Source organism: Daktulosphaira vitifoliae, unplaced genomic scaffold, assembly GCF_025091365.1.
Source record: "Daktulosphaira vitifoliae isolate Bord-2020 unplaced genomic scaffold, ASM2509136v1 Scaffold_2, whole genome shotgun sequence".
Taxonomy (NCBI): domain Eukaryota; kingdom Metazoa; phylum Arthropoda; class Insecta; order Hemiptera; family Phylloxeridae; genus Daktulosphaira; species Daktulosphaira vitifoliae.
In genome coordinates this window covers 30,927,226-30,951,150 of record NW_026099573.1, presented here as the reverse complement: position 1 = coordinate 30,951,150, position 23,925 = coordinate 30,927,226, and the positions used below count along the sequence as shown (strand labels likewise).

Genomic DNA, 23,925 nt, shown 5'->3' with positions numbered 1-23,925 from the left:
CAAAAATAGACTTCATATCTTGAGAGATTTTAACTCCGTTAGAGGTCAAAAACTGCTGTAAAGTTAAAAAAGAATCCTTACTCGTGCCTTCATTCATTTTTCTTCTCCATAATTTGAGTTTTTTAATAAAAGCTGAAATTTTTTCCATTGACTTCAAAAGGTGCATATTTTTTCCTTGCAAAGAGGTATTCAGTTCATTCAGTTTATCAAAAATGTCACACAAATATGCCAATTTTATTAAAAATTCTTTATTGGAAAATTCACTGGCATGTTTATGTCCTTCTTCTTTAATAAATACATAAATTTCCTCTCGTAGTTCAAACGTACGTAGTATCATATTACCGCGCGACAACCATCGTGCACTGCTATAGTACAGCAAACTTGTGTGTTCAGCTCCCATATCTTCACATAGTTTTTTGAAAAATCTCGATTTCAGTGGACGAGTTTTTATATAATTGACCACATTCACTACACATTCTAAGACTTGGTTCAGTTCAGGACTCAGATATTTTGATGCAAGTGCTTCTCTATGAATAATACAATGAGTCCACAGTGCATCAGGAGCTTTGTTTTGAATAAGCGCCTGTAATCCTCCATAGCAGCCAGACATAGAACGAGCGCCATCAGTACAGACACCAACACACTTAGTCCAATCTACACTATTTTCAGACATAAAATTATCAAGAATCTCGAATAAGTCCTGAGCCTTGGCACCAGCTGTAATATTTTTACAAAAGAGTAAATCTTCTACCATGTCATCATTATCTATGAACCTTATGTAGCATATCAAATGAGCATCCTTATTAATATCCGTAGCCTCATCCAGCTGCAACCCAAATGCCTTTTCTTTAAGTTTTTCTATCAACTGATCATTGAGATCATCTGCCATATGGTGAATTCGGCGACTAATTGTATTATTAGACAACGGCACTTTTGAAAGTAATTTCCCAGCCGATTCGCCAATCATAATGTTTACCATATCTAAAGCAGCTGGTAGGATAAGCTCTTCTGCAATTGTATGAGGTTTCTTACATTTTGCGATTCTAAAAGCAACTTTATAAGAGGCTATCAATGCATTGTTTGGTATTGATGCATTATTAAAAAATATACTTTTTTCCTGTTTTAGTTCTTTCCTCTTTCTATCAAAGTAATCGCGAGATTTTCCAACCGCATACTTATGATTCGTTTCCAAATGGCGCTTCAATTTACTTGGCAACATGCATTCTGGTGCTAAAACTTTCATACACAATACACATAATGGTCTTTCTTCACCATTCACTTCTGTAGAAGTAAAACCAAATTCCAAGTAACTATCATCATACTTCCGATATTTTCGTTTTTTTACAGTCGGGCTGTTACTGGTTGAGGGTATACTTTCCTCCTCTACACAACGATTATGACTGTTCAATAAAAATCGATCCATGATTTACAAAAATTAACAAAATTTCTATATAAAAACGACGAACACGATAGAGCAACACACTACGCGAGACTGGCGGTCATACTAATCCGAAAACAAATTTTATCAAACGTCTCATAAAGTCATGACTATGGTCTAAAAATAAATTTAAACTCATTAATGGTGGTGGTTATAATGCGACAGAACCGATAACGATAAACAGTTTATCAATTTTGTGAAGTCGGAGACATAAAAATTATTTTTCTCTACCGATATTATAGTAATCGGTTTTGTCGCATTACCCTCGCCGCCGTTATCGAGTTAAAATTTATTTTTAGACCAGGTAAATTTCTACGACGACGCGGCGCCCCTGAAAAGACATCGCGGCGCACAGTTTGGGAACCACTGATCTAGATTACGATTATTTTTCTCTAACTGAAACTTGGTTACATGAAGATATAAATGATAATGAACTAGGATTCCACAACTATAATATTTACCGATTAGATAGGAACTCTAAAACCAGTCCCTATAATAGAGGTGGTGGAGTAGCAATTTGTGTAAAGAAAAAATTTCATTCGACTCGATTAAACATACCTATTGACTCCGCTGAACATGTATTTGTTCGTGTAAAAATAAACACAAGTAACGAGTTTATTATCGCATCTTGTTATATACCACCGTCCTCTCCTGTGAGTTATTACAAAGACCACGCAAATGCTATTGAATACGTTTTATCTACAGTTGATAATAACACCCGAATAATATTATTAGATGATTATAATCTCCCAAATGTTTTCATTACTAGTAACAATCAAGGCCTCGTGTGTAATGGTACACACTCAGAACAAGCCGAAGTTTTAATTATTTTTCTTTTTTTGGTTTTTATATAACATACAATAAATTTGGCTCTCAACTTGATTTAGTTTTTTCAAATGATTTAAATATTTCTGTTAATAATTTAAACAATTCTAGTTTAGTGCCCATAGATGATTATCACCCTACATTAATAATTTCTAGTGTAATTAAATGTTCTATAGCATCTACCAACATAAAAAGCCAGTTAGTTTTGAAAGAATTCAGAAAAGCTAATTATGACTCAATTTGTAGATCATTTAATACAATTAATTGGAATCAACTGTTTTCTGATAAAGATATAAATAGTGCTGTAAACAATTTCTATGAAACCATTTATAGCATAATTGAATTACAGGTACCAAATCATAATCAAAGTAAGTCTCAATATCCCACTTAGTTTAATACAAAACTACGTAAGCTTATAAAGAATAAAAATTTAGCACATAAACTTTTTAAATTATCTAACAATATGAATGATTATATTACATTTTCTAACTTAAGAGCTCAATGTAATAAAGAAACTAGAACTTGCTACAAAAGCTATCTAGAACATGTTCAAAATTGTTTAAAAGTAAATCCTCGCTATTTCTGGAAATTCATAAAAAGTAATAAAGTTAGTAATGAGTTACCATCCTCTATGTTTTATAATACAATTCAAGCGAATGACTCGCCGTCAATAGCTAATTTATACAAACAATTTTTTTCTTCTATATATTCGTCTCCATCACCTGATCAGCTCATCGAAAATAATATTTTTCCTAACCTTCCTAATCTTTCGATAGCAGAAATTTTTGATGGCTTAAGTCTAATAGGTAACGACCTAGTACCAGGTCCGGACCTAGTTCCAGCCATTTTTTGGAAAAATTGTCGATATTCATTAACATATCCTATTTTTGTACTTTTTAACCTTTCACTAACCTCAGGTATTTTTCCAAAACCATGGAAAACTAGTTTCGTTACACCTATATGGAAAAGTGGTGACCGCGCTGACGTTAAAAATTATCGTCCAATCTCCAAAATCAATGCATTACCTAAATTACTTGAAAAATTATTAGAACCTAAATTATCAAAAGTTGTAAATAATATGCTGGTGAACGAACAACATGGTTTCCGTAAAAATAAATCGATTGATACCAACCTGGTAGTATACTATCAATTTTTGGTAGATAATGTAGCTAAAGGTAATCAAGTAGATGCGGTGTACACTGATATTCAAAAAGCTTTTGACTCCGTTGATCATAAATGTTTGTTACGCAAATTAAAACTTTTCGGATTAAATGAAATACTATTAGATTGGTTAACATCATATTTAAATGATAGGATACAATTAGTTAAAATTAATAATAGTATTTCAGAACCAATTTTTGTTACTTCTGGAGTCCCACAAGGTGGCCATATATCTCCTATTTTATTCTTAATTTTTATAAATGATCTAGGTTTTGTTTTTCATCATTGTAAATACCTGCTATTTGCTGATGATTTAAAAATATTTTTAGTAATAAAAAATCGAGAAGATCAAGAAAGTAGCCCTATGTATCGAATGTTAAATTTTTGTAATGAATTAAAGAATGCTGATTTTTTTATAGATGATAAGGTGAAATTAAAACATGATGTCTTAAATTTACTATAATTAATTATAATTTTTTATGTTAATGTTTACTATACTCTTGTCCTTTCGCGGGCGTAAATTATATAATAAATAAATAAATAAATAGATAATATAAGTAATTGGTGTGATAAAAATAATTTATACTTGAACGTTTTCAAAATGTAAAGTTATTACTTTCACTAGAAAACGTTTGCCTTTTTTAAATAAATATTTTTTAAATGGTGTTGAGTTAGATCGAGTCAATTTTGTGAAAGATTTGGGTGTATACCCGGACTCTTCTCTTTCATTCAATGACCATTATATCCATATTCAAAATAGAGCTGCCTCAATGTTAGGGTTTATAATACGAAGCTGTAATAATTTTGATGATCCTCTAGCCCTTAAATCACTATACTGCGCTTTTGTAGGATAAATTTTAGATTATAATTCAGTAATTTGGTCTACTTATACATCTGGTCCAATTCACTCTCTAGAGGCGATTCAAAATCGCTTCTTGAAACTTATAAGTATTAAATGTAATATTCAACGTTTGCCTCACACTTCATATGAACCATTATTATTATATTTGAACATTGATACTCTTCAAGTCAGAAGGATAAAACATGACATTTGTTTTTTTTATAAACTTTTAAATGGCTATATTTGCTGTCCAGATTTATTGTCAAATATATCTTTTTTAGTTCCTGGTCATACGACTAGGCAGACTGATACTTTTTATGTGCCATTCCAGCGTACTTTATATAGTAAGAATGCCCCTATAAATAGATTCATGCAACATGTAAATAAATTTAATATCGATGTTTTTATTTGTAATTCAGTTATTTCTTTTAAATCTTATCTTAATAAATTAGTAATTTAATCATAACATAATATTGTACTTCCCAAACAACCATTATCTATGTATATATTTGATACTCTATTGTAATTGGGCTCGCCCTTTTAATTATAAATAAATAAATTATTCTTGAGTAACGAAAGTAATTCTTCTTCTATTGCTTCTTCCACATTTTAGCATATGATAGATCAATTTTTTACGTCACAAACTTAACATTAAAAGGTTTGTGGTGTTAAATATTTGACTCTAATTGTAAGGGAAGCATACATATGATTTTTTATTATTAATCTTAATTGAACAGTGAAGTACTAATTACTTTTATTATCTATTTATATGTTAACTTTATGTTTTAATTTAGTTAGGTTTATGATTTAAAGAAACGTGTTTTGCCTGGTGAGTGCTTTGAGCGTTGCCCTTAACGAAATTTGTGAGTGGATAATACAGGGACGTCGAATCATGCATCCGAATTACAATCCTCCAACCGGAATTCATAATTACTTTAGTTACTATTTCCAAAGTATTGGGATTAGGACTTCCACTGTCAAAACAGTTTCAAAAAATTGATATTGATTTAAAATTAGCTATGAATTTATCTCAAGATACTTTGACCAAGTTGGAGGATTATGGAAATCACGCACAGAAAAATTTTAAAGACATTTTTTCAGCTGCCGAGAAAATTGCTGACAAATTTATTGTGACAATGAGTATTCCAAGAAATAGTAAAAAACAAGTACATACACTATGATCAATATATACCGGGAATGAGTCAATAAAACAAAATTGTGTTAATTTTCTTCCAAATTTATTTTATCTCCTTCAAACTAGCCTCCATTTGAAACGATACAATAATGCCTGCACTTAACCCAGTACAGCACAGGAAGGCCTGAGCCGGAATGGCCTTGAGTTCCTTCGTCGCATTCTCTTTGATCGTATCCAACGACTCAAAATGACGCCCACGAAGCGGCAGTTTCAGTCGGGAGAACAAAAAAAAGTCAAACGTTGCTAAGTCGCGTGAATACGGTGCTTGTTGAAGTCGTTCAACGTCGTGTTTCATCAAATAATCTTGCACTAGCTTGGCTTTGTGAACTGGCGCGTTGTCATGGTGTAAAATCCAATTGTTGGCCGCCCACAAATTAGGACGTTTACGACGCACGGCATCCCTCGAACGCTTCATAACGCCGATGTAATACTCCTTATTAATGGTTTGGCCTTGTGGCAAGTATTCGAAGTGCACTACACCATGGTAATCAAAGAATACAGTGAGCATAACCTTGATTTTTGAGCAACTTTGATGTGCTTTTTTGGATTTGGCTCTCGAGGAGGACGTCATTTGGATGATTACTGGTTAGTTAGTATGTCATTGTCGTATACCCATGTCTCGACGCCAGTTATGATGCGTTTCATGAATGTAGGATCGGTAGATGACTCCCAAATCATTTCTTCGGCCACACCCTTTCGAGGCTATTTTTGGAGTAAATTCAACTCCTTTGGCACCAACCGTGCTGCAACGCGTCGCATGCCCATAATATCGGAAATTATGTGGTGTGCCGTTCCGTAAGAGATTTTTATTTCATCAGCAACGTCTCTTATACTCACACGACGATTTTCTAAAACTAATTTCTTCATCAATACGACGTTTTCTTCGGTATTTGATGTTGATGGACGCCCCGCATGCGGCAAATTCTCACACACCTCACGGCCACTTTTGAACTCTTTATACCATTAGTATGCTCTGGTTTTCGATATAATAGAGTCCCAATATGTTTTCTTCAACATTTCCAATGCATCTTTGCACGTAATATCGTTGGAAACATAAAATTTCAAACAGATTCTTTGCTCAACTGATTTTTCCATTGTAAAATGCGACGAAATAAAAATAATTATCTATTGTTTACAGGTGTCAAACACATAATAATGATGCGATACCGCTCAAAATTGTCAGAGACGTCAAATAAGGGTGACCAACTTGAGAAAAAAAATTACCGGATTTGACAACCACGCGCTGTTAAAATGAGTCATTCCCGGTACTATTGATCATAGTGTAGAATAAATGTACAAATTAATAATCCTGACGACTATTTTCGAATATCAGTTTTTATTCCATTCTTAGACTCTTTTATAAGTCAATTAAAGTTTAGATTTCTTGATCATGTTGATATTTTATCAAGTTTTCACTCTATATTCGACAAAATTTCTACAACAGAAGAATTAAAAACATTCGCTAAATTTTACGAAGAAGACTTAAACGGTAATAATTTGATAGTAGAAGAATTCCAATTATGGCAGAGGAAACTTAAAAAAATGGAAATTAAACCAAAGAATTCAATCCAGGTATAAATAAATTATTTCAAATTTTGGCTACGCTTCCTATATCTTCAGCATCAAATGAGCGGACTTTTTCATCTCTCAAAAGAATCAAAACATATCTACGAAATACAATATGAGGTAATAAAATGTTATAAAGAAATTTAAATTTAAAAACTAATAGATTCTTGTAATTATTATGTTTTAGAAAAGATTAAATGGATTGGCGTTGTTAAACATTCACAGGGAAGTTGAAATTAGTGTTGATGAAGTGATAGATGAATTATCAAAAAAAAAAAACAGACGATTAGAATTTATTTTTTATTTAATAAATTTATTAATTTATTAAAATTATCTTTTGTCCAGATACATCGACTGAAGAGGTGTTGTCATGTGTGCAGACTTTTGGACAGGGATATGGATTAACCAAAAGGCTGATGACAGATGTTTTACTGCTAAAGCATTTGAAGAGTATTGTATCACTGAAGGGATATGTTATGTACTTACATCAACTATGAGGCCACAGGTAAATTGACATGTGGAGAGAGTTAATAGTATAATCCTATCTATGCTTATGACCCAAGTGGAAAATGCTGAAACTTGGTACGAATGGATTCCAAAGGTACAAAGACAGATCAATACATCAGAAATTAAGACTATTAAATATACTCCTTTCGAGCTCTTACATGGTTACAGACCAAAATTCAGTTCGGGAACGCTAAGGTCATTGTTTAAAGATGGAGACAAATGGGTCTGTAAAATTATAGTAAGAAGCCTAACAGTCTATAATTACGTCGAAGAAGTTGAGTAAAGCTGCATATGACAAGGGGAGACATGACAATACCAAGTACATAGTAGGTGAAATAGTGGTTATGTCTAGAGTTCCCAAATCAATAGGAGAGTCAACAAAACTCCAAGAGCGGTACAGAGGACCGTTAGTCATGACCGAAGTTTTGTCCAACGATACATACAGAGTGGCCCAGCTGGAGGAAAATGCTAGGAGACAATATGACTCTCAACTAAAGTCTTGGAAGTTGTAGAATGAGGTAGACGATTTCGACGAAGAGAGAGCAATAGAAGAAATGTCTGTTCAATCGCCATCTAAGCCATTCGATTTGATAAATGATGAAGTGGTAAACCGCAGACCTAACCGGTCCAAGATGAAACCTGTATGGTTGGCATGCAATGAGACTGATTAGTAATTTTTTTTTATTTTTATATTTTTTTATATATAAATATCTTTTATTTTTGAGTGTAAGTTGCATGAGGTCATGCAATAAGTCAAAATTGGCCGAGTGTTAAATCTATGTGATAATTTTGTTTATTTAAAGTAATTTTATATCAGTTATTGTAAAAAAATCATAATCAGTTTGTTGTTGTTCGGCGACGCTTCCTGCGTGAGGTCGTTGGACGGAGGTTTTCGGTGTATAATATACGTATAATAGTTAACAAAATTTGTACTTAGTAGTTGTGGTTAATTAATTTTAATCATCGAAGATTAGTTGTATTTAACATATCTAAATGATCGTATTTAAAAAAAATTATATCACTGTTAAGTTGAAAAATGATAAGAAATGATAAATAACAGTATATTTCAAACATCGCTGATGTATTCATCAGAGTGTTGAACCACTGTTCATCACAATGGTTCAGAATGTTTGCGGTTGATAACCAAAGAGATGTAAATGCTAAGATGGATGAGTGGAGTGACTAGAGAAGATAGTATAAGGGACGAGCATATAAGAAGGAGTATTGGTGTAGCGTCAATCGTGGAGAAGATGAGAGAAAATAGACTTAGATGGTTTGGTCATGTTATGAGAAGAAAAGAACCGGAAGCTGTAAGAACAGTTATAGAAATAAATGTTGAAGGAAGAAGAGGTAGAGTAAGATCAAAAACAGATGTAGGGATGTTATTAAATGCGATATGAGGACGTCTGATGTGGGAGATCGTGTAAAGTGGGATTAAGGCGAGGAAAAAAAGAAGTATAGTAGGTTAATTTAGGGGACTTTTCTCTCTTGTCCCTTCATTTTCAGAATGGTTTTTGCCTTCCGGTTTTGTCCACTATTAACTTAACTGTTATAATTTAATAAAGTTCACTTAATATTCTTAATCAACAAAAATCTTTTTATTGCATGAATATCTTCAATATTCACGTGTATCTTATTTTTTTAACATTTTGTTTTATTTACAAAGTACCAGAATATTATAGTTTACAACAATACTTTATATTTTAGTATATATATATTTTGTTTTATTCGACGATCCATTTTGTTTCGTCATAGTGTATATTATTTAATTTAATATTATTTGGTTTACTTATTGCTTATTTTTTTTTTTTAAATCGACTTATGATCCGGGTGTTGTTTTTTTTTTGTGATCAAAACCCTCGTCTAAGTGGTAAGGAAGATATGAGGGTAGAAACTCCACAATACGTTGCGTGGCCTAAGTCATCACCTCTCAGTACTTTAATAATTTCTTAGATATGCGATTTAAATAAGGGCATACTTAATTTAAATGCAAAATACCGTTATACTACTTATGATAGATCATAAAGCTGCTTTTTTTGTTGCTCTACAGTTAGAAAAAATATTTATTTTTTTTTGTGTTAGCTCTTTAAATTGAAACTTGTGACGTTCACCGATAACTAACCGTGAGGTTATCACTGATGAAACACATAAACCCAAACAAAGTTGGATTCACCACTAGCCGAGGCTCTACCAGACCGGAGCATAGTGGAATTTTAAATATAACTGACACATTTGTTGTTTTAATTTACTAAGTTTTGACCTTAACTCTAGGGAAAAAGGAATTAAAAACTGTTAGACAAGTAGTATAGGCGATGATGTTCTATTTTATATAATGAGTTTAAATAAAATAATGATGCCCAAAGTACAATAAAATAAATGTCAGTTACAAATGTTCAAAATAAAATAAAATTACAAATTCTTTTATATAACATATTTCAAGTCATTGTTAAAATTATTACAAATTATTAAATGAGCTTAAGGACAAATACAATAAAAGGGACATGAGGGAGAAAATAATCTCTGACACTGCTGTATTGACTATGTTCGATTTGACCAAGGGACAGGATCGTAGTTTCCAATATTCAATAAAATAACATGGTTATCATTGCAATAATGCTCAAACTAAGAACCTGACATTGGTCAATATGGATCTAGGCCTTTTATACCGAGCCTTGAGACTGTTAAGCACGTCTAGATTGGTCCAACACATGTGAGGTTTTATTACACTCAACATAACAAAAATAATGATAGAATGGACGAAAGTGATATTTTACAATAATTTACCAATAGTCAATGAGCAAATATGCCAAGAAATCAGATAGAATAATCATATTAAAATATTTACATTATATTAATGTCATTTTTAAAGAAACCTCGTGACAATGCACGAATAGAGGAAACAATGAATTGGACAAAAATAAAGAAAAACGGGAATGCTGTACAAAGTTACCAAATTATATTATCATGACGTCCAGGCCGTAGCCAACAAATGAATCTTCACCCATGGCTCGATCGCCAGGGCCAAAAGTAACAGTTAGGCAGCCATGAGATCTTCAATATACGCAAAAATAAATATTAAGTAGAAGGCTGGAGACAGAATATAAACGACCGGGCAAAACACATTTGAACAAAACGGCCAGACCACTGGACGGCGACGACACACATGGACCGGAAGGGGAAACAAACGCCGACATCAGTGCATGCCTCGTTGACAGACACCTGGGACCGGTTGAATGATTGACAGTACTGTAGTGGTCAGCTGGGCGTTTTGTTATCACAATGATAATTTGTAATGAACGATTGTACAATAGATAAAATAGAAAAAGGGAATGTGCGACTGCATTACTTAGGAAAATTTAATTATGTTATTACTGAATTATAATGTTCAAAATTAGTTTTTATTCACCACGAAATTAATACTATCTAGACAATAACACCGCATTACCAATTGCCGAGCAGTTACACTTAATTATATGATGTTCACAATAACTAATTTAATTAACTAATGTGTTAAATAGTACTATTAATGATAGGTCAATTTTTTACGTCACAAACTAAACATTAAAAGGTTTGTGGTGTTAAATATTTGACTCTAATTGTAAGGGAAGCATACATATAATTTTTTATTATTAATCTTAATTGAACAGTGAAGTATTAATTACTTTTATTATCTATTTATATGTTAACTTTATGTTTTAATTTAGTTAGGTTTATGATTTAAAGAAACGTGTTTTGCCTGGTAAGTGCTTTGAGCGTTGCTCGCACAATTTATTGTTGGATCACTCTTGAGCCATTTTACATTATTTGGTCATTATAATTTGTTTGATTTGATTAATTAGTTTGGTTTTTATTGTTTGAATAATTTGTTGGTTTTGCCTTAATTGGTTAATTTTTGTTTTTGATTTTTTTAATGTGATTGTTTAGTCACTTTAGAGATTTAAGTAATTTTGATTGGTTCTACTTTTCTATATAGTCTTTATTGATTTATAATCATCAAAATTCCTCTTAGTGGTTTATTATTTTATAATTTTTTTATTTTTCAAATTTTATTATTTATCATGGCTGATGACAAAAGAGATTTAAGAGCTAAGCAGCCTGCTACAGCTAAAAGAGATGCTGCTGCTGCTCATATTCACTGCATTTATAATTTGGCTGTGGGTGTAAAAGAAGACCTTAATCAATACAAACATTTAAAGGTGGCTATAGATGATCTAGACCAGTGGTCGGCAACCGGCGTCCCGCGGGCCGAATCCGGCCCGCGTGGCTATTGAATACGGCCCGCTTTAAATTCTAAATCGACTAATTTAATTGAATATAATTTTGTATAAATATAATTGAACGTTGCGTTTTTGGTACGGGTATTTTATATAAGTCATATTATTATTTTAAGTTTTAGATAGTATTTTTTTGCATAATAAATAATGTAATTATAAATTTTTTTTTTTTATCTGGCCCGCGAACTCTTTTTAATTTGTAAATGTGGCCCGAGAATTAAAAAAGGTTGCCGACCACTGATCTAGACAATTGTTGGAAGTCCTTCTCTACTGAAAATGATGCATAATATTTTGAGCCTTTTCTGTTAAAATTTATTCTTTTATGAAATGTATACTATGTATATATTTTTAGCTATAATTGATAAGTACAAGGTTATTGGTCAGTGGTGTGTCATGTAAACTTAATACATATATACATATATATTAGGGTGTCCCTTATTTTTAAAATGTTGAAAAGTCCTAACTCTTACCCATCAAATTTTTGTGTATACATGTAATAAGTACCCTTAAATAATTTCAGGTCGATCAGACAACTATTGCCCGTGCCGACTTGTGGTTGAAAATCGACCGAAAGAGGTAGTTTTTTAGTCTTTTGCAATTAACTTGCGAATATTGTGCTACCACAAAAAAAATTATTGAAGCTAAATTGTAGACCTAATTGTTTAACATAATTTATATTCTTACAAATTTTCTTCTAAATCAATTATTTTTCCATAAAAATTATAAAAAATGTATTATTTGTTGATATTACCGAAATTGGGATATTTACAAATATTTTGTCTTATCTGGCGAGCATTTTATGATAAAGCTTAATATTTCATGCAAAAATTGTTTAAAATAAAGTTTTCTATACAAATGGTTATTAACTTATTTTTTATTTGACAGTTCGTTTCATTGTTACAGATAAAATAATTCTATGTATAATTTTATTTCAAAAAATGTTGAGTAATATAGTAATTACGCTAAATATTATGATTCAAAATCGTTTTTTAATGTGTCTTTGTTTCAATTAGGGTAAAGTCGTCTGTGTTTTTTGACTAGAGATGTTAAGTTCGTGAACGAATAGTTCATTTGAACTATTCACTTTGATGAACTATTCTGAACTGTTTCAGTACCTGTAACTTAACAGTTCACAGTTCGAAAGAAATTGGTAGCAATGTATAAATGAAATAGTTCGCGAACTTCTTTCAAAATTCTCTGTGGTTCGTAGTTCGAAATCCTGTAAATGGTAAACAGCTGTTTAGAATTAGATAACAAATAAATTATATTGTTAAAATGTTACACGGTTCTTAACAGTTTAACAATAAAATAAATTCATACAATGTACAAATATTAGATCAGATTTCTGATTTAACGTATGACTACTGGTCAATATATCCACCTTGAATTAGGTGACAATGATAACATGAGCCATGAGGGTACTGATAATAATTTTTTCTTAGTTTATGATGTTCAACTACAATTTTGATAAACTTTTATTTTCATCGTGTATATTACATAACCTCCACAAGTTAGTCCTCGCTGTTTAACTACCTACTCTAAGAAAAATTTAATTTTGGATAGTGGATACCAATCAAGTAAATTTTGTAAATACCTAGTTTCTAACTTTTAAATGTTCTTTAATTAATAAAACTTCTTATTTTAAAATACTTAAAGAATACAATAACAAAATTAAGTAGTTGTTTATTCTAAGTTATTATGCAAAAATATTAGTTGTGATGCTTTTTTTGTATCCAGGCGGTTCCTTTTTAAAGTAATAATCTGACCAGCTTCTGAAAATAACCTTTCGCAAGGAGTACTAGTTGCAGTCACACAAAGGCGCTTCATAACAAATGTATGTAGATAAGGATATATATGTTTTCGTTCATGCCACCATTTCAAAGGGTCATCTTGACGTTCTATTAATGGTTCTTGCATATATTTATCCAACTCTATAATTCCGGATGCTGTTAATGACTTAGTAGTTCTGTATTTTTCTACTTTTTCTTCATAGATTTTCCATAACAGAAATACTGGAGGAGATGGAATTGATGTAGATGTAGAAGGTGTTTGTTCAGTATTGTCAAATGAACTTTATGGTAAGCGAATACTTCCTATACGTGTTCTCAAAAGTGAATATGCATTTTTAAATTTATCATCGTTTGAAAAACCATATTTCTTAAATCTAGGATCTAGAATTGAGGCTTGAGCAATAAGTTCATTTTCTTCAATATCGCTCAACCTTTTCCTCAACTGATTATTTAGTGATATTGCTATTTGGTGAACTTCATTAGGCAAATGTATGTTATTAACGTAAGTTTCCATAGTTTGGGACATAGAACTAACTAAAACTATTAATTTGGAAATTGACACTGTTTTTTCAGAGCTCACTTCAATTGTGACTTCATTAAAAATTTGTAATACGTCTATGGCCTTATCAGCTATATCCCATTCTACCGGGGTCAAAACTTCAATATCAGTTTGTAAAACGGCTAATGTTGAAATTACAGCATCTTTCATGGAAACAATTCTCTTCAGCATATCAAATGTCGAATTTCATCTGGTTACGCAGTCTTGTCTTAATTTTAATATTGGTAGGCCCATTTGAGTTAATGTGGAATTAAGTTTTGCCAAAGCATTACTGCTTCGTTTAAAATACTCAACTATTTTTTTTACTTTAGCTACCATTACTGCAATATTCTCAAGTGAGTGTTGAACAATGAGATTTACAGAATGAGCAAAACATCCTAAATGCCGATAATGCAACTGACGTACAGCAGCAGTAATATTTGCAGCATTGTCAGTAACAATGGCTACAATTTTATTATTAACCTTCCATTCAATTGCTAATTTTTTTAAATGGGCAGCTATATTATCTGATGAGTGTCGTTGGTCAAAATGTTCACAACCAAGACAGACAGAACACATTTTACCTTCATCATTAATAAAATGAGCTGTAACTGCAATATAGCTCCTATTATTAATACAAGTCCATCCATCTGTTGTTAATGACACTGCATTAGCATTTTCAACTTTTTTTTTCAAGACTTCTAAAGTGGAATTGTATAATCTTGGAATTAGATTTTTTGACACAGTCTGGCGGCAAGGAATCTCATATGCAGGGTTTAACATTTTTAATAAATTTCTAAATTCCTTATCGTCTACTATAGAAAACGCATAGTATCTATATTATAAAACAAAATATTAAAATAGTGGTGTTGTAATGTATTAAGCTAATATAACCTTATTTGCACCAGTAACAAAACTTCTATAAAACATATACATGTATATATTATATAAAAATTGTATTTATACTTTTAATATGAATAAAATAAAAATATGTAGTTACCCTTTAACAATCATTTTTGTAACTTGCTCATCAATCTGCTTTGATCTACTGACTGTCATAGATTTTTTATTCTGCATAAAATGCATAATGCTGCTTTGAGTACAATTAATATTAGTGGATCTAGTAGGTTGGCTCGCATTACTTACACTAGTATCAGGAACATTTAATGTTTCAAATGATGAACCTACTCATTTATTCATACAAAATAACAAAGAGTTTTAATTCAAATATATACATTTAAATTGATGAAAGAAAAATAAAATNATGTACATTTAAATTGATAAAAGAAAAATAAAATAAAAAAATAATTATCAAAAATACCATGATTTGTAGGATCGTCCACAAAATTGTCATCGCTATTTACAGTAACTTTTGAAATAAGTACAGCAGAATGTACTGTTTTTATATGACGACTCAAATTACCAAAAGATCCACCAGCAATGCTCAATATTTTACTGCAATACCCACATTTGGCTTTACTATTTTCCAACTCAGTAAAGTGATTCCACATATCACTCTTTTTACGTGGGGCCATTATAAAGAATTTATCAAATTTACTTTTAAATTTTAAATTAGGTATATTTAATTAAAAATACTCAAATTTTAAAAACTCACTAAGCTTAAAGAAATAAACACAGTTCATAGTTAAATGCAAATTGCAAATGCAAGATTACTAATAATTATTGGTGTATACATTAATGTATAGGTATTAGATTAGCTATACTTGGATAAAGTTTTTACTCAGGAACTGACATGTCTATTCAGGTTATTTTACAAGAAATTATAATCAGTTGTATTATTGTTTGTTCAAGTTCTATTCTCTTATTATTATTATTACATTAATATCATCATATGTGTAAACCATATTTTTTTTATACTTGTTTAAATCTCTTGACTTATTTGAAATTAAAATTTAGCAAGAGACCAATTTGATCATCTTTAAATTGTTATCACACAAATTAATAAAAATAGAGATGTAACATTAAATAAATAACACATGTAATAACATTAGATGTATTTATTATTTAATGAATACAAATAAACAAAAATTAATGCTATACAAAAGTAATTAAAATAATTTTAAAAATTATGTATATATTTAATTTAACTTTTTAAGATTCCTCTTTGTCATTTCTATCTGTATTAGATTATTCACCATTGTAATAGTATTAGCTAGGTACTGTAGCGACTAACGTCGTAATCAAAGAATAAAAACAATCAAACGGCCAGCTCGTTGTATGGATGGCGTAAAGCCGTTTAATCGAGTAAATTGTTGCACAAAACAAAAGAAATAATAAAATCGAACAAGAAAAATAACCAAAATTAACAATAATAATATTATTGACAAAGTCGCACTGGATGGTTGCGGTTGAATTTTTTGACGGGCGGCGTAAGTACAGAGATAGATGTCACGAAGATGACTGACTGGACGTATTATTGCGGCGGGGTATACGACGCTAGGCATTTGTTGGACTTTACACCACGACGATAACGCGTGTGTGTGACGGTCCGGTTTACAGTTAAGCGGTGGCTGAGAAGGAGCTGACACGACCGCGGGGTGTCAACGTGTGACAACGCCGTGGCCGTGTCAATACATAAATATATAATGTAAAATAAACAAAAAAGAAGTATATTTATACATAATAATAATAATAGTTTGTCCATTATGTTTAAGTACCTATGTATCCATCCAGTATCCACTTTATATAAAGAATAAATCTAAAATTAATATCTGGTACTAAATAGTTCTTCGAATAAAAATAAAATCAATATTTCTGCAATCACTCAATTGGCCTCTGTATTTAGATAATCTTGAAATTTGAAAGTACCAACATTTTAATTTTTATAATTAATATCTATTAATTATTGAATTGATGAATCTAAGTTGTCAATAATTTCATCTTTATTTGAGCATTAGATTCACAACATATGATCTAATTAGAGGTTTTTAATATTGATTGATAGAATATTCTACATTAATTTATAAAACAATCACAATAATTAGGTATAACCAGAATGGTTTTTTCTTTTATATCTTTTGTAAAACATAATTCCAACGTGTATACTGTATATGTGTATAATATATATTATGTAAAAATGACCAAACAACAAGATAAATAAAATTATTTTCGATGTTTTTTACTTATGGCATCTTAATGTTTAAATAGTACCAGGGCTTCTGCTATCAGAATCTGAGTAGATCAGGGGTTATATTATAATATAATCAACTCAATTAAATAATAATTATATTGATAATTGTTATATACACATCCACTTTTTATGGGATTTAAGGTAAGTTTATAATTTAATTGCCCGTAAGTAATGTGAACTACTACTGAACTGTACTGCTGTACTAATAGTGATAAAACGAATAGTTCATTGCCAAACAATATCAGTATGATCAATAAAATTAGTGAACTACGTGAACTTAAGAATAGTTCATTTGAACTATTCACAGAAATGAACTAAACTTTCCATCTCTATTTTTGACACAACGCAATAGTAATTCAACCTTTCATCGTTAGCAGTTAAAGTGCCATGATATTCTTCCATGAGCTTTACTGCTCTCTCTGCCAAGTTATTCACAACATTTAATGAATTAACAATTTATCTTGCAAGTAAATAGCTATCATTAGCATTCCAATGAAGTGGATCCAATTTTTTAATATCATGTGCAGCGTATCATCAAAAAATGCTAGAGTAGCAGTTTCCTCGGTTAAATACCATAAGTGGTTGCAAATTTTGTTTATAGCTTTTTTCGAAATGATCGGCTGTTCTTTTTCATACAATTTTAAAGTTTTTATAACATTTAAATCGTTAGCTGGAGCTTTAGCCGCTTCAGTACAGCTAAACCAGGCTTTTAAATAATATCGAATACCGTAAAACCGGGTGAATAGAAACACTTTTGAACTTTGAAGTATCATAAAAACTTATCTATTTGAGCTACAAAGTTGATTAGTACATCAAAATACTGGTCTTGTCGAGTACTCTAAAACTGTCGATTAAAAAATTTTTAGTTTCAATAAATAATTGTATATATTTTCTTAAGTGCTCTGTTTCTATTGACCCGACAGTTGGTGACAATAGAAATATTTATGACTTTTTCATACATTTTTCTATTATATCAACAGGCTGTTGAATAGAAACAATTATTGATATTTTTTAAAAATTGTACACAACTTTTACCATTCAACTTTTTTTTTTTTATTTAAATACAACAACATTAACCAACTGTATCAATAAATATTAAAAAAACAAAATAAAAATAACACCTTGTCATAACATTTTAGTCATACATCATATGAAAAAATAAAAATAAAATTAACATTATAGTCTTTTAATTTCCAGTCTTTGGATTAACTTATCACAAATCATAATAAATTTAAATGTAACAAAATGTATATAAATACATCATATAAAAAATAAAATTAACATTTAGTCTTTTAATTTCCAGTCTTTGGATTAACTTATCACAAATCATAATAAATTTAAATGTAACAAAATGTATATAAATACATCATATAAAAAATAAAAATAAAATTAACATTTTAGTCAAATAATTTCCAGTCTTTGGATTTACTTTTTTTATATTATACAGTAGGCAACAAACATAATTAATTAGGTAGTTAATACTTTCATCTATAAATTGTTAAAAGTAAATGATTAGAAGACTATATGGAGTTACAGTTAAAATTGAACTTGAAAAGCCCTCTGCAATATGGTACTGTTTTTGGCATTTTTCCAATAATTTGGGATCTATCAAACTCACAAATATCTTTAACATTTGGAAACCCATACACAAAGCATTTAAACAGTTTTGTGGTCTTACTTCTTAAAAATGTACCTTCAAATGTAGATCCATCTAATTGTTTAATGATTTGTCCAATATAATACACGTATACCATATCTTTACTAGATGATTGCTTGAGATTCTCGACTTGGAAAGATACTAATACCCAGTCATCAACGTTTACTTCATTTTCTTTGTCTATAAGGATTACATTTTTAAATGTTATGCCATGTTTCACTACTTGAGGTTCTGAAGTAGTATGGAGAACATTACTTAATGACATTTCAGGTTCGTCTGCATCTGATGAACTTTCATGAGGTAATTCTGTTATTAGTTCTGAGTCACTATCAGTATCTGACACAGTTTCAACACTTTTCCCTGGTTCTACCTGTAATCTTTTTTTAGTTTTTCTTGGTGTACTGTTACTTGACCTCATACTTTTTAAGAACTCTAAAACTGAATTATTTATGCTATCTCCACTTTGATTAACATCACAGCTATAATACGGCAACATAGTTAGGACTCTTTCTCTGTTAAATGGCACAATACCACATTTATTAAAACCAGCTTTAATATTATTTACACCATTTTCATTGAGTTTTAGTATAAGTCGTTTCAATAACATAGGAAAACGATCCTTAGGAATACATATTTCATGAGCACCATCAGTTTTTTTCAAATTTTCTAAAATACTTCTCCAGTGCATTTTCAGTGGTCTAAAAAAGGCCACGTCAAGCGGTTGAGTTAAATGGGTGGAATTGGTAGGTAGGAATACAAACTTAATATTATATTTTTGGCAAATTTTAATTGATTCAGTGGAAAGATGACTTGACAAATTATCTCCAATTAATATTTTTGTCCCAGAAAGTTTGGATAGATATGGAATAGCAATTGTTTTAATCCAATCGTCAAAACAAAAACTGTCAAACCAACCAGATTTTGTTCGATTAAAACGGGTATGTTTAGGACCACCAATTTTCCATGTATCATATATATGTTTTGATCTATATACAACATATGGAGGTAGGAGTTCTCCATTAGCTGCAGCAGCAAACATTACTGAAGTAGAAGCTTTACTGTTATTCATAATCTGTTCAGGGTATTTCGATTCACGCTTTGTAATTACTTTACAAACAGGCATGATACTATATGATTTTCTTCTTCAGTGGAAAGTGCTGTTTGTCCACCTTGTGCCTTCATGTTTGGATTTTTGACATGGCGGAAAAGTACTGAATAATGTATACCATATACTTCACTAGCTTCTCTATAGGTCATTTGTCGTGTCTTTATGCAGCGAATGGCCGATTCTAAATCATTTTGATTGAGAATCTTATAATTTTTGGCTCTTGGATCTCTTTTTCTAATACGGCCCATGATTGTTTCTATTCACCCGAAAAAAGAGACATTTTACAAAATGTATAATAAAAAAAAAAATAATGAATTTAAAATTATTATACTTACAAGTTTCGACTACAGACAACTAGCTTGAACAATTTAAATGTGTAAGTAAACAAATTATTTCATTATAAACAGTGAGTTTGTATTTTACTTTTTTTTTTTGATAAGAAATAGTACATGTTTGTTATCAATTTTACGTGCATGGAGGGAAACATAAACGGAACGTTTCTAGCTTATCGAATTTCGTACTAGTGTGTATTCGGTTTAGTGAAGGTTTTATAATAAAAATACATATATCACGAATAGCGTTCATATCACAAGTTGATATTAAGTATTGTTCGCGGTATAAATAAATTTTTAAATAGTAAATTGTTCTACTCATGCATAGCTCTAGGAAGATGTATTTTTATTTTTTTGTCTAAGTCAACATTTAAAAATATTATAGAAAGCTTAAGCAACTCTTTGTAATCGTTTCTATAATGTTTGATTTCTAACATATTTCGCAAAATCTGTAGAATATTATTTCGGACGTTTTCGAGTGCCGAACAACACTCCACGTCTTCTATTCCAGTTGCAATATTAGAAAATTCAAATTTCTCCCAATTCTTCTTGAAATTTTTAAATATAGGAATATCTGGGCTATAAGTTAGTTGAGGTAGCCTTGTTTCAAAAACACCACGTAAAACTAACTCATATATATGATGGCGACATGGTAGGTATAATATATCTTTTTTAAATAGGTTTTAAATTCATCTCATGTGAGTACTATTTTATATATAAAAGTTTTTAGTGCAACTTTTTGCCATTTTTTCAATTTTGATAATTTTTTTCTATTTAATTGCAATTTTATTGATTTTTCTCATTTATTGTACATTTATTATACATTTTATATACTTATAAATTGTGAATAATATAATTTAATTTTTTTTTAAAGGTAAGAGGTATGTTAAAATATTCAAGTGCGCCTATTGATTATTATTTCGGGATTTCCGTAAATCACCGTGGCTGACCGGAAATGCGATAAGACAATATTGGGGTAAATATGACGAACGACGGTACATAAAGATTTGTAGATTGTACTACTGTAGTTTTAAGTTTATTATAGAATTTTAGTTAAGTCTTCACGTCTTCAGTGTTCAGTCGTTAAGTGTCGTCTCGTGTTTCTTCGTGGTTTATGTTTGAGTCTTATTATTTCGTATTGACGTCAAAAATGCCGAAAAATAAGCAATCAGTGTTTAGTGTATTATCGAAATACGTCAATGAGTTCGGGAAAAATGTATTTTCGAGTGATGAGTCAACTCTTTTTTGTAAGTTTTGTGAAATTCGAGTATCTGTAGAAGTTTCTTCTTTGGCCTGATGGTATACGCCATGATGACATATTGCTCTTCGTCAGTGATGCAGCGCCGTACATGATCAAGGCAGGAAAATCAATTGGAGTGCTCTATTCTAAGATGGTGCATATAACGTGCGTAGCACATGGTGTACATAAAGTTGCTGAGGAAATAAGAGAACGATTTTCAAATGTTGACAAATTGATCGCCAAGGTAAAACAAATATATTTAAAATGTCCATCTCGTGTATTATTTTTCAAAAATAAAGTTCCGACAATACCATTACCTCCCCAGCCTATTATAACTCGTTGGGGTACATGGGTAAAATCAGTCTCATATTACTGTGAATATTTTAATGAAATAAAAAATATCATATTACAGCTCAATCCAAATGACGCGATTTCAATAAAAGAAACTCAAAAAATATTAGATGATCCATCTTTGGAAACAGATTTAGTTTTTATTCACTCAAACTATGGATATTTACCTGACACCATAGTTAAATTAGAAACTCAAGGACTTCCTTTGGCGACAAGCATTGAAATTGTTAAAAACGTTTGTGACAAATTAAGTTCAGTGTCAGGAATAACAGGCAAGTTAATTAATGAGAAATTTAAATTACATTAAAAACGTTCTTGACAAAAATACAGGATATAAAGTTTTACAAGAAGTATCAAACATAATATCTGGCGAAAAAATTGGGGCAAATCAATTGCCAGAAGATTTATCCATTCAAGATTCGGTGTATTTTAAATATGCACCCATAACCTATGTCGACGTGGATCGCAGTTTTTCAATATATAAGAACTTATTGTCTTCAAATAGATCTTTCGAATTTGAGAACCTGAAGAAATCCTTTATCGTGCAGTGCAATGATTTTTAAGGTACCCAAATTTTTATTAAATAATAAAATTAATTGTTTTTAATTTTATAAAATTTCTTGCAGGTTCCTGAAATACCGAACGAAACCTGTTTGATTTATAAGTGTGTTACATTTTATTTTTAACTGTATCTATTGTTATTTAAATAAATAAGGCTATTTCATACTACAAAATTTGTAATTCTTAAAAGTAAAATGTTATAGCTAAAAACTATTAATCAAAAATTTTTAAGCGCAATTTTTAAGTGCAATTTTGGGTATTTTTTTCTGTAATAATGCAATCAATTTTCAACGATTTTTAATGCAAGAACTTCCGAGCTCTACTGATGAACATTCTTTGTTCCATAGAATCCTCTGCATGAGACCGTAGTACTTTAAAACTGTAGAATAATGTCTACATTCTTCACAGCAACAATGTGGGTGTTATTTGAGAGCACAATTGTGAGCAGAGCAACCACATTGTATGAGCTTACATATTAAATATCTATGGTGTGTAGTAGTACGTAGAGCGCGTTAAAACAATGCATGAGCTTGCAGGTTAGAGAGAACACTCACACATATTTTAAAACCACAGAAACGTTAAAATGTACCGATAACAGCAACAGCAGCGATAACAACGGTACAAGTGAGTATGCAACATATCCAGTATTACCAACTAGTGGTGAACATGTACTAGATTGATAATTCTTTTATCGGGCTCAAGCATACTCCCCCTTGGAAGTCCCAGTTACAACAGTATTTGAGCTTGGACTATAATTCACTTGTAGAGACAGTTGAAGTTGTTGAGAAGTTTTCACACACCAGATGAGAGTTTCAGGGGGGGGATACAAACATTATATAATATTTAAGACTGCAACATACAAAAAACAATATTAAAAAAAATCATAATAGGAACAATTTAATATTTCAATAATTTTAAAGTGTAAGGCACAAAGATAAAATAAATATTTATGAATAATTAGGACTATACAGAGTAAGTATTTAACTAGGAGCTTAGTTAAATATAAAGCAAGGGGTCTTATAAAAATTTTTTTTTCTTTTTAAATGCTAATTAAGCTAAATAAAAAATTAAATTAATGGTTTCGAATTTAATTGGTAGGTAATAAAACTAGTTTAACTACTGGCCTAACAATTACTCCCTGCTTGGTGAGCACCCTGACAACGCGTACCACACTACCACTTCCAGGTAGTGGCTCACTTATCCGACTCAATCTCCATTTTAATGGGGGCAAGCTATTATCCTTCAGTACCACCATTGCACCCAATTTAACATTTTCTTGAGCTTTTGACCAACATCCACGAGCTTGGAGTGTACTCAAATATTCAAAAGACTATCTTCACCAGAAAAATTGAAATGTTTGTGGTAAGAGCTTCCAACGGTTTCTCAGATC

The 23,925-nt window shown here is 30.7% G+C and overlaps 2 protein-coding genes across 2 annotated transcripts in view; both read right to left on the bottom strand.

The window, feature by feature from the left end:
- Positions 1 to 15,035, bottom strand: part of LOC126898127 (E3 SUMO-protein ligase ZBED1-like) — a 100,713-nt gene extending 85,678 nt beyond the window's left edge. Inside the window, exon 1 of the mRNA XM_050672075.1 lies at positions 14,619 to 15,035. Coding sequence (XP_050528032.1) covers positions 14,619 to 14,918 — 300 coding nt within the window. The 5' untranslated portion in view covers positions 14,919 to 15,035. The remainder of the gene's footprint in view (positions 1 to 14,618) is intronic.
- Positions 15,036 to 18,045: 3,010 nt separating this feature from the next.
- On the bottom strand, positions 18,046 to 20,592 carry LOC126897644 (uncharacterized). Its single transcript, XM_050671407.1, has 2 exons — positions 20,387 to 20,592; positions 18,046 to 20,307 (listed from the first exon to the last, which is right to left on the bottom strand). Exon 2 carries the CDS (start codon positions 20,064 to 20,066, stop codon positions 18,807 to 18,809), a length of 1,260 nt encoding a protein of 419 aa, XP_050527364.1. The 5' UTR covers positions 20,067 to 20,307; positions 20,387 to 20,592; the 3' UTR covers positions 18,046 to 18,806.
- Positions 20,593 to 23,925: the final 3,333 nt, after the last annotated feature.

What these genes read in the sequence shown, in the direction of transcription:
- LOC126897644 (XM_050671407.1), bottom strand. Translation starts at nt 20,066, where the DNA reads ATGCCTGTTTGTAAAGTAATTACAAAGCGTGAATCGAAATACCCTGAA.